Source organism: Sturnira hondurensis, unplaced genomic scaffold, assembly GCF_014824575.4.
Source record: "Sturnira hondurensis isolate 20B ecotype Veracruz unplaced genomic scaffold, ASM1482457v3 Scaffold0010128, whole genome shotgun sequence".
NCBI lineage: Eukaryota > Metazoa > Chordata > Mammalia > Chiroptera > Phyllostomidae > Sturnira > Sturnira hondurensis.
In genome coordinates this window covers 13,936,561-13,948,893 of record NW_028082759.1, presented here as the reverse complement: position 1 = coordinate 13,948,893, position 12,333 = coordinate 13,936,561, and the positions used below count along the sequence as shown (strand labels likewise).

Genomic DNA, 12,333 nt, shown 5'->3' with positions numbered 1-12,333 from the left:
GTTAAAAGCAGATATGAGAAGAGCAATTAGCAGACTTTTTGATGATTTTGGCATGGGATAAGGGTGGCTATGTATGGAGGAGAGGCAGGTTAACTCGGGGGAATATTTGGGAGTTAGATCTGATCAAACAAAATGATGGATTAGATAGGGGAGGGGTAGTAAAGGCAAGGGGAAGCTCCAGCTGTCTGGATGCCAGGTGATGAGTTGGGGAACTACCTAGTGGAAGCTGAGGGGCAGTGGGAGTAAAGCAAGGCTCCAGGGTGGGGCCACGTTACCTTTAAATGTGTATTAAAAGCCAACCAAGTATGTCAAGGAGGCAGTTGGATATAAAAATCTGAAGCTCCTTGGAGAGTTAGGGCTAGATTTACAAATTTGATGGTCACCAGGTTATTGCTAATAACTGAAGCTGTAAGGTTGGATCTGGCTAGAAAGTGTAACTGGAATAGAGGCCCCAAGACCCAGTCCGAGGGCACCCCACCACTGAGAGTTTGAGCAAAGAAAGCCAGCCAGCACAGGGGACGGAGGCACCGCCGCCAAAGAGTTTGGAGGAAAATCAGAGAACATGGCATCCTGGAAATGACAAATATAGGACATTCAGGGAGACAGTGTTCAACTCTGTGAAATGCTGTGAAAACATCAAGCCAAGATGAGGACAGAAACACAACCACTAGATGTGGTAAAAATGGAGGACACTGGTCACTGGGAACAGAGATTTTAGTGAGTTCTTCTGGGGTTGGAAATCTAGTAGGAGTCCATTGAGGCAAGAACAGGATGGGAAAATAGAGATACTGCTTCTGGCTACTGTGAAGGGCAGAGAAAAATGGGGTAGAATCTGGAGGGGAATAAGAAGTCAAGGGAAATATCGGAGTAGGTACAAATGTGAATGAGACTGATCCGATGAGAAAGGACAACCTGGAGACGGAGAAGAATGTTTTAGAAGAAGGAAGAGGGGGTGGTTTGCAGGGTGCAAGTAGAGACGTTTTCCTCAGACAAGGCCAGGAAGGCCCCGCCCACTGCAATGGGAGGAAAGTCCCAGAGTGTGAGTTCACATACAAGTAGGCTGGCACACCCTGAAGTGGACGCATGGTTNAAATGTGAATGAGACTGATCCGATGAGAAAGGACAACCTGGAGACGGAGAAGAATGTTTTAGAAGAAGGAAGAGGGGGTGGTTTGCAGGGTGCAAGTAGAGACGTCTTCCTCAGACAAGGCCAGGAAGGCCCCGCCCACTGCAATGGGAGGAAAGTCCCAGAGTGTGAGTTCACATACAAGTAGGCTGGCACACCCTGAAGTGGACGCATGGTTACTTTGGGACGAGACAAAGAGCACAAACATGGTATACAATATCAAAGCTAGTGTACTTCAGTTATACAGAGTAATAATGGTAACATCTACTGCCACCTTAGACAAGTTTAAGGTAGTATAGAGGGGGGGTTGAGGGTGTGTCTTAGATATTGCTTTTGATTAAAAATTTGATGCACCAATTTCTCCCCATTGCATCCCCGTACACTGCAGATGTGTTACACACCATTTGGATCGTTGTATAATGCAAGTTCCTCCTGTCAAGCATGCAAGTTCCGTCCTACGGCTTAGTGCTCTCTGATTTCCCAGTACAATCAGGACTCACTCATTCCGTGCTCATAGATCTTGTCTCAAATGGAGACAAGGATGGGGCCAAGTATTTTACAATGAAATATCATTGTCTCTCCCACTGTGAAAAACCTAGTATTAGTTATGAATGAAGTAGGCACTTAAATCCTTGCTGACCAATTTGTTTTCAGAGTTGAATGGCTAACAAAAAGTTTTATGCGGCAAATCTTTGGCTAGCAGAATATGCAGAATTCCTAATGGCACTTGCTGGTTGTTGCTGGTAGACACTGAAATCGTTCACCCATTTTCTTCTTTACAATACTATCCAATTAGTTTGTGTGGGGAAAAGTCTAGAATGTATGTCAATCAAAAGCATACTACTGAGTTAAATACAAGCTATCTTCCTGCTTAGGTTTGCATCCACTTTCTTAGGGGAAAAACTTGGGTCTGAAAAAAAAAGTATTCAAGTGCAAGAAGCTTTAAGGAAAATGCAACATTAAGAATTGAGGAGTACCCAGTGCTACTTGTTTTCTGTAGCATCATATGAACTTGAAATCAATTTGGTAGTCTCCTTAGTGAAAAAATATCATTAAGAGAATACTTGCCCGTACAGCCTATTTTGCATTGTCTTAGATCAAAGTTTTATTCAGAACAGACTGAAAGCTTAGCAGATTTTAAGCATATGGTTTTCTAGGTTGTTAAATTACGCGAAGAATAAGTTTAATTCCAAATTTGAGTCCTAATTTTCAAGCCAGTTACAGCTACTTGCATGTTCTTATATTTACATCAAAATGCAATTATCACTCACATGTACCTTTCTTTTAAGAAGTGATCGTATCATCTGACAGTGCTGCCCTTTAATTTTATCTAACAGGTTACCTTGGAACATTAACACATTAACAGTTGGAATAGCATTTAACCAGAGGCGTCGCGCACCACACACGGCAGTCAGCAAGCTCCAAGGAAGGCAGTGAGGACAGTCACCGTCAAACTGTGTCACTCTACAAAGTGTCTGCTGACAGAAGGAACTGTTCCCTTTTTCTGTGCCACACATAAATTTTAAAAATAATATGTAATGATAGATATCAAGAGACTTAGAATATTAAACTATATGAAAACCTATACCAAAAATAGCATTAGTGATACTTTTTCACTGGGATCCCATAGTCCTAGACAATACTAATCTTTTAAAGGCACTTTTTCATGAATTGTTTTTATTGAATCATCTAATGAATTCCATAAGATGCACGTGCATTTTTAACATTTTCTTTTTTCAGTGCTTATATCTAATGATCTCATATAGGTAAGAAACATAAACCTTTTTAGCTATTGTTCTGAGTTTCTATTTATTTCTCACTAGCCTACATGAATTTTTATACTGTTTTCACTCAAACCCTAAAATAGGTTCTAACTAGTAGTAAAATGGCAAAGTTTATACTGTTGATTTAATAAATAAATCCAGAGAACTTAGAATTATTTTTAAATTAAGCAATAAACTATGATCCATTAATTCTTTTAGTGGGTTGTCGGTGGGGTGGGGTGGATTTTTTTTCATCACCAGAAGAAAAAGATATGAATCTTTCTCTTAAAGCTTTTTTCTCCCACGTGGAGGCAATACACCTTAAAATGGAGGTTAATAAGCAATTAATGGCACAGACTTAACTAAAATATGGCAAATGTGATAGCATAGTATCTTGGTAAATATGAGAATTCTAAGAGCCATACAATTAAAGACTTTGATATGTGTAAGATCAATGGACACGACTTATCACTATTTAATATGAGCTTTAATTTTTAAATGCCATGTTCCAGTGAAAAGATGTACAGCACAGGAAAATTGGAATTCCAATAAAGAATCGAGACAAAAGAAACAAACTTTATATTAAAGTACCTTTAAGAGGTTATACTTACGCAGCAACCTCCTCTTTTGACAATCCTTTGAAATTCACCTCCAGGTAATGATCTATGTCATCTTTTTCTTTGATCAATTGAGACCTGAATGAAACGGAAAGCAATAATAAAAGCACTGCCTTATCAAGTAGAAAAGCTACCAAACGTGGAGGAATGCCACCGGGAGAACAGAAGCACGCAGGGCGTAACACCATGTGCGAGAAACGAGCTGCAATAGTTTTTAGAGGCAGGTCACTGATTGATCACTCCTAACTTCTAATTTTCTAGCATAGAAAAAGACAGGGAAGAATATCAAACCAAGTGTCTAAACAAATAAAACATCAAGCACACTAAAGTCATCTGCATTTTTAAATAAATGTATTTTTTTTCCCCTCAAAGCTTCTAAGATCTTCCATTTTATTCAGGTTCTTTCCTAGTGTAACGTGCCAGGTTACGGAAGTCACATTCTGTTTGGCACCGAACCTTCAACTAAGAACAGCTATTGGATACAAATGTGTAAAATTTATTTGTTTCAAACATTACCAGATTTGCTCTGAAATGCTGAGTGTTTTTTATAATCATACACGAAACTCAAATTATTATTAAAAGTTCCAAGTGCAAAAAGTGATTCTAAGAAAATATATTTACAGAGAAATATATTACATGTGCAGTGTGTTTATTCTTTACACACCCTTGCACCATTAAAAATAAACATTATTAATATCTTATAACTGTGGGAATATAGCACTGAAAAAATATCTATTTTTATTCACAAGTAATGGAGAATGCTGATACAAAACTTTGCCTGAAATGATTATGCTAGAAATGTTTTTATTCAATACTAATACAAGAAAAACTTTTCTTTAAAATTGAGTTTCCATCTTATTTTAGAGACGTGGGATTGGCTTTGTTTTTACTCATGTTGAAAATAAAATGTAACCTTAGTCATTAAGAGAGATAGGCAAAATAATATTTTTCAGACTTTGTTCATATTTCACATTTTTAAAAGTAAAATGTATATATACCAGTATATCTATATACATATATATTTCAGTAGCATGTCAGTGAGATCTCAATAATAATATATGTCATGGAATTATGCATCTAATGAAAAATGTATTTTTTACACCTTTTTAAAAGAAAATTTGATTTGCCATTATTAAAAAAAAAACTTTTTTGCCCTGACTGGTGTAGCTCAGTGGATTGAGCACAGGCCTGCGAACCACACAATCGCAGTTCGATTCCCAGTCAGGGCACATGCCTGGGTTACAGGCCAGTTCCTGGTTCCTGGCAGGGGACGCACAGGAGGCAACCATACATTGATATTTCTCTCTCTCTCTCTCCTTCCCTGCCCCTCTAAGATAAATAAATAAAATCTTAAAAAAAAAAAAAAAACTTTATGTAGTCTAGCTAAATGTATTTATTGATATTTAATTCAGAGGTTTTGGTCTTTCCCAGAAATAATAAAAATGAGGTATATATTTTTTTCAGAAGAAAGTAGTCTCATATGATCTTTGATCATTATGCCTGGCAGAAAATTAAAAGCTATTATATAAAGAAAATAATTAAACTAACATATATAAATTATTTATATTTACAAACAATATGCATATTACTAAGGATCAATACAATTATGAATGTAATCACCAAGTCATGCAATCTTAGTTCATATTCATAACCGTGACAAAATACATCAAGTTCTCTGTCCTGTGATTTCTCGGCTCCAACTCCAGGCACTCTGCCTGCAGGCCTTGACAGGGAGGCACAGCTAGCTGGATGGTGCGTTTGTAGGCTACGCGGTCATTGCAGGGGCAGATCGCGCCTGCCGGTCAACCCTCGTAGTGGGACTGTGTCCTCCTTCCCCCAAAATGAAAATCAGCACTCAGGACCTTTCGGATGAGAAGCCAGATACTATTCATTCCTAAAGCTGCTGCTTTCTGTTCTCCACACATATTTTTTCTAAAAAACAAAAATGTGTATCTCCAAAGCTTTATGGGAGTCATGATGTAATTGGAATAAAAAATAAAATGATCAAATGAGTCCTAGCTTACATAAATATATTTAATAAATATATTAAATAAATATATTAAATATATTTAATAAATATATTTTATTGTAACAAATATATTAATAAATGTATGTCTAAATATGTATTTAATATTTAAATAAAGTTCACCAATCCTTTTGAAACCACAAATTTGGATATTCTGAATATAACAATATATTTTTGTCATTAAACCATTTGTTTTCTGAGACATGTCATTGACAGTTCTTACTGTAAGGAGTTTATTCTGCAAGAAAAGAAATGAAAACCAGGGGTCACATACCTTGGAATTGAGAACGGGGAACATGGCAGCTTCTGTCTGGCTAGAGATGTAAGCTTTGAGCGTGGCACGGGCAGTGGGGGCAGAGTAGTCATTTCGTACTACAAAAAAAAAAAAGGAAGGAAGGAAGGAAGGAAGGGAGGGAGGGAGGGAGGGAGGGAGGGAGGAAAGAAGGAAGGGAGAGAAGTAGTATTTTAAAGATAAATATTTCAAAGAATATTTTAAGACACTGTTAGATCCACAGTCTGTCATTTGAGCTGAGAATGCCTCTTTGTGTATAGCTCTGTTATTCAGGAATGACACACAGTCAGTGAATCTACAGGTTGCTTCTCTCATAATTTTCTTCCACTAGCTGCCTTTTGGCCAATTTATTACTTGTCTACATCTCTACCAGGAAGTAGAAAATCTGATAAATGAGTTGAAAATTTAGTCAATCACAAGTGTTCATATGAGTTTTGTTAGGAGACATGACTGCAATTAAAAAGTAGAGATTTTCAGAACAGCTACGGATTTCAAATGTTCATACTTTGCTTTCCTGTTATAATCAATAATTGAAAACTGCTCATATTTTGCTATTTTCTAAAAATCTTTATTCTTCACAAATAAAGGCTTCCCCTTAGAAGTGACAGATGCCAAGAATAATTCTCAAAAAGGAGACAACTGCCATGAGAGATGTATAACTACAACAGTGTAACAAATCACTTTGAAACACAGTAGTTTTTAAAAAGATTAATGAAAACAACAATCACTCTATTATCATTCATACTTTTTGTGGATAAAGAATGAGGATCGGGCACAATTGACTGGCTTCACTCCACAATGGCAGGGGTCTCCGCTGGGAAGACTCAGAAGGTTGGGGGGTAACTCAGAGAAGGAGAGCAGGAACCCCCTGTGAGTGTCTTCACTTGACAGTTGATGCGTTACCAGCCGGGACCTGAACTGGGGCTCTCTGCCAGAATGCATACACATGGCATTCCTATATGGCTTGAGCTTCCTCACAGCATAGCAGCCCTAGACATCTTACTTAGCGGCTTAGGGCTCCAAAGGCAACTATCCCAAAGAAAAGCCAGGTGGAAGTTGTATCCCCTGTTTGGGCCTGGCCTTGAAAGTCACAGAGCATCACTTGTGCTGTGATGACAGGCCTGTCCAGATCCAAAGCGAGTGAACACAGACCCACGTATTGATGAGAGAGCATTAACATCACACTGAAGGAAAGACAGTGAGGTGGAAGACATCATTGGGGCCATCTTTGGGAAATGCAACATGTCCCAGTGGAGAAGGTACGGGAGCAATAATAAAGGGGGTCTACAATAAAATCAGGTTATCAAAACCTTACTCTGAGGAGGAAGAAGTGTGAAAATAATGTCAGTGGACACAGAATGGAAAAACTGTCATGTGTTGCAAGGGCTTTCAGGTGCAAAAGAACCCACACTTCAACTGTTACCTGGAGAGGCATCCAAAAGACCAGTACCTCTTGATTCCACCAGCAATACGTCCGTCAGTTTTGACCTTGACTCTTAGCCCCACCAAGCAATAGGAAGGCTCGTTTTTTGTTTTAAATTATTTACATCGAGCATTTACTACCAGTGCGACCTAGAGGAATTCACCATCGATATGGTCATTGAGTATATATAGCAGATTAAGCTACTCCTTGGTGCCAGATACTGTCTTAGGTGCTGAAAACAGGAGTGAACAAAAATACAAAGACCTCTGACCTCAAGAATTTATATTATGAGGAAAAAACAAAATATGTTGATCAATAGTGAAAAATTAAGCAAGGAGCTACAAAGTATCCAAATGCTCAAAGTAGCAAAGCGCTAAATGAAAGCATAAGGTGATAAAGTCAAATACATCAGTTTGTGTCCTGATGGAATAGGATCTTGAAAGTTACTGTAAAAACTGTGACTTTCACTCCAGTTGAGGTAAGATTACGCGGGAGGGTTTGGGGCAGAGGAGTGATTCGGCCTGACGCCCACCTTTGAAGGATTACCATGGCCTCTCTTTTAACCGGGGGCTACAGGGAGAAGTGCAGACAGCAGAAAAGCCAGCGGGGAGCCCGCTGCGAGATCTGGGTGAAAGGAGAGGGTTGTTTGGGTAGAGGTGGAGAGAGAGACACAGTCAGGCCTGAGGGACGGCCACCTGCGGATGCCTGACGCACAATACTCCTCTGTGCTACAAAGGCATAGCAGGCGCAGGGGTGGCGGGGAGCAATGAAATGAGAACAAAGAAACTCTTGAAATTCAGTGTAGCAATAAGCAGTCTTGTGTTCTAAAGACAGATTCCTACCCTGGCCTGAAAATATTTCTTCACATAACTAAAGAGAAAATTCTAATGCAGACTAGTGTCTTGTTGTAGATATAATACAATCTTAATTAAAAAAATCCTAAATTATCCAGATTATCATATGACCCATGAAACATAATGTCCACCCATTTTTATATAGTTGTAGTTTTAAAGCACACAGTCTAAACAGCAAATGTTAGTCCTCTCCTCCTGAACAAGTATTACAAAGATATTGTATTATATACTTCATAACTTCATAATATACTGAGTTAATTCTTTAGTAATTTTAAAAAATCTATTTTAGTAGATGTTATATTAACTAGTTGAGTTGCTTGGATAACCAGAACCTATTAACTGGCAACATTATGGAGAACATGTGGTGAGAAGTTATGACGAATGTAGTGTTGGACCCCATGTACAGTTTTGAAGGGACACCAAAGGCTCCCAAACCTCCCTCCCATGAGCCTATTTCACAGAACCTGGGAAGACTTTATGTTCAGAGTCCTTGAATGTTATCAGGCAAATCTGGACCATCTCAGTTTCTTAACCCTGACCTGTCCATTGCTAGTGGATTTTGAAAGGGAGGGAAAACAATGATTCCTCTTGCTTCAGTCAGGGCATTCCATCCTCTATGAATTAAGACTGTTCTGAGAGGCCCACTTTGCTTACCAAGGGCATTTGGCGGGGGTGATCGCTGCATAATTGTGTTTTAAAAGGAGAAAACAGTACTTGTAAGTTCTTCACATACGAGGAGAAGGCTACTTGGACAAGGCCCCAGAAGCTCTGATTCAGCTAATACACCCCATCAAGATGTGTATCAGCCCTCCCTCCCCAAGTTGGGCTACCGGTCTGTGACATCGAATTTATTCATTTTGATGTTTACTTGAGTTAGATTATTTTTGCTAGAACACATAAACATCTAATGAAATCGAATGTAGATGCTATACATGGAAAGGCAGGTCTTCATCACACAGATCAACTGTGATTCTTTTGCCCATCAACTCTTAAGTTGGAGTTTCCCACCATTACACTTCAGCTGCCAGTTTCTTCATTTTGCTCTCCTCTGATGTGAGAGCATTAGCAGCAGGAGCACCTTTACTCTTAAATTTAGTTTAATGTAAGTATTGCAAGCCCTGCTGGCAAGCCTCAAGGCACAAACTCTGAGTGGGGGGTGATCAGAGCTGAATGATAAAGTGGGAAAAAGTTATTAACTGCATATTGGGAAAAATATCCCTCAAGCAATCTATGTTGGAAAGTTTAAGGTCAGAATTACAGTGGAAGTTAAGCAGGCTCTTTTTCCTCTACAAACCCCACATCCTGCCTTGCCTGTGCCTGTTGAGAAAGGAGATTTTGCTTTTCAAAATACATGGTCTCACAGGGGTACTTCGTTTTCCACAATGGATAATGTGTATACTGAAATTTTCCACACTATTTTAATATTTGAAATGCATCAAATATTTAAAGGGATCCTGTAACTATTTTCTCATTTAAGTAATCACTATCTCTTTTATAAGTTCAGTCTGGTTTATGCTGAATTTGAAACTATTCTAGCATATAGAAGCAGCCAAAGGGAAAATAAGTGAAAAAATTTTCAAGTATGTTTTGGGATCTGTTCTTTCAGGGTTAAAATATACCTGTAGAGTGAAGAAAGCCTTCTGCTCTTTGTTAAAATGAGTAGTCTGATTTTCCTAGCCTTGGCCATTGTTCCCAGCTCCTAGGTGACCTCCGAAGTTGAGGAAGGGGACTGACTGAGGCCTGAGGCAGACGTGGAACACATCCTTAGCATGGCACTTCCTCAGGGTTCTCCCAGCTCAAGACCACAGAGGAAATCACACAAGACGAGAGCAACAGCAGGGAGGGCAATGGCTCAGGTTCAGGTGAGTCAGGGAGAAAGAGAATGACAGAAACTCCTCTGGCTGGTACCAAACAAGCTTAGCCCCAGGGGCTGAGGGTGAAGCTGAGGACCCAGAGGCAGCTCCCCCAGTGCCAGGGAGTAGGCGGTGCTGCATGCGGCTCCACAGGGGATGAGACAAAGATCAAAAGGCTGCCTGAAGCCATTCCACTGTTGGTATTCAGAAGAGATTTGGTGGATTCTTTGATCTGCTGGTTGGCTCTTAGATGGGTTGTATTTAGTCTCTAAATTTGGCCTCGGCATGGAAAGACAAATGAGAATGGAGAAACACAGGATGAAAGGTTTAAGAGTGCTGGGTCAGGCTGACTGTGTCCCACAGTGTGAGTTTGTATCTCTGGCCCCCAAGTAAAATTCTTCAAAGAGAGCCCTCTTGCCCAGTATCCCAGGAGATAGCCTCATCAGGAAAACAAAGGAAGGGTAGGCCTAGCGCTGTGGACAGAGGCTGCTGGGGAGGGACTATCTCTGAGGCTGGCCACTGACTCAGAATTCCGTCACTGCGGGGGTACAAGCAGAGAGGTGAAAAACAAAGCCAGTAAGCTCATTTGTTATTCGTCATCAAGAGAATTCAAAATAAATGATTTTACTATCAACAAAATCATTGATAAGAATTAGAACATTTTATTATCACCACCAGCTCTCTTACTATGAAAGGTTAAAGACAACTACAGAAGAAACATAAATAATTATATTCCTGAGAAGATTTTTTTAAAATTCACATTTAAAGAAGTTTAAAGAGTCACTAAATGTGTATCCCTTGTATCATACTTTTAAGAAACTCCCAGCACTCCAAGGTAGGTACTTAGATAAGTAGTTAAACCAAATAAATAGATTTCCTACTAACTGATATATATGGTTAAATCAAAATACAAATCAGAAAAAGTGTTGGAAGACAGGCCATGACTCACTTGACTTCCGTTTGCAGGTTACCGCTGAAGGTCTTTCCGAGCTTACAGACTTCAATTCAGCCTGAAAATCAGGCAGTAACAACAGCGAAGGAGAGAAGAAGGTTTAACATTAGTTCATAGCACAGTTTCTCTCCCCACCCCACATCATGGAATAAGAGTTATTCATGCAGCAAGTGCCGAATACCGACTTTGTGTTTAAAGGAACTTAAAAAGGAAGTATAGACACTACGGAAGAAATGAGTCACTAATTCAGCGAAACACCAATACACCTGAAATCCGAATACATGTTGCTATACAGGGTAAGGCAAAAAAGTAAGTTTACAGTTGTTCATATGGAAAATAATATAATAGTAAATGATAATATAAGAATAAACTCTATGTTTCCCATACTCAGAGCTGTACACTTACTTTTCCTCCCCTCTGTATTTCCAATACAAATGTGACATTAGGGATAACAATTCAATTTCGAAAACTTATTATTTTTACCCAAACCAAAGAAGGCATCTCAGGACTCTTTCTGCTCCTACCTAGTTCTACACAGGCCTACTGATTTATTCCTACATCTGTTCATTTTTTCACTGCCCTCACAGGGGCAGGTGGACTGGGGAGCGTGGGCCTCAGCTGAGGAAGCTTGAGCCAAGTCCGTGGACTGATGAGGAAGGCCTGTGGGGGTCAGGGAAGGCACTGCCTGGAAAAACAGCTGCCCGCCCCAAACTGGAGCCGTCCAAGACCTGCCCCAAGCTTCCTTCCTGCGTCACCAACCTCAGTGGACTGGCCCTGGGGAACAACTGGTTTTCCGTTCCTCCGAAGTATGGCCCCCACAGGTGCCAGGTGTTGGGCGAGGGAAAGGCTCCCCACTTCCCGCGGTGGTTGCAGGCCCTGCTAGAGCCAGCGCATGAAGAGCAGACGCCAGGGCGTCTCCAGGGATACAGAGGGGGCGGCGCCGGACGGGCGTGGTGGGGTGGGGTCAGGGGCGGGGTTAGGCTGAACTGAGCCTCGGGATTGGGGCAGCTCCCAGACTCTCGGACACAGGGGCGGAGTCTGATGGGGCTGGCGGAGGAGTGCTGAGCGGGGCCTCTAGACCCTTCAGGCTTTCCAAACAAGGCTGCTGTGGGAAGTAAGGCCACTTTCAGAAATTAGTTCACCGAACCCCAGGGCCTGGATTTGCCTCCCTGAAACATTTCCTTCATGGCACTGTGTCCTCAGTGTTTAGCAGCATTTCTCTGTTGTCCAAAGGACTGATGGACACTCAGTTTGGCAGGTGACCCGCATGACCTGATGCCACTTTATCCAGCTAGATAATGTTTTTCATTCCCCTCATCCTCAGCCTCTTTGGCAGTCTAAGCCATATTTTTCTTTTTGTCTCCGGAAAGATAAACTAATTTTGAGTCGGGGTGAGCTAAACACCAAAGTTTTCTTTATAGAATCTC

The 12,333-nt window shown here is 40.4% G+C and overlaps 1 protein-coding gene across 3 annotated transcripts in view; it reads right to left on the bottom strand.

Moving 5' to 3' along the window:
- TTC29 (tetratricopeptide repeat domain 29) overlaps window positions 1-11,832 on the bottom strand; it is a 143,129-nt gene extending 131,297 nt beyond the window's left edge. For 2 of the 3 annotated variants that reach the window (XM_037058436.1, XM_037058438.1), the window contains exons 1-3: window positions 11,666-11,832; window positions 5,807-5,904; window positions 3,501-3,584 (exon numbers count right to left, since the gene is read on the bottom strand). In XM_037058436.1, the coding sequence (XP_036914331.1) occupies window positions 3,501-3,584; window positions 5,807-5,898 (176 nt within the window). In that variant the 5' untranslated portion in view covers window positions 5,899-5,904; window positions 11,666-11,832. Of the gene's footprint in view, window positions 1-3,500; window positions 3,585-5,806; window positions 5,905-10,903; window positions 10,965-11,665 lie in introns of all 3 variants that reach the window. The other variant, XM_037058437.1, reaches the window with a different exon arrangement.
- Between the last annotated feature and the right edge of the window lie 501 nt (window positions 11,833-12,333).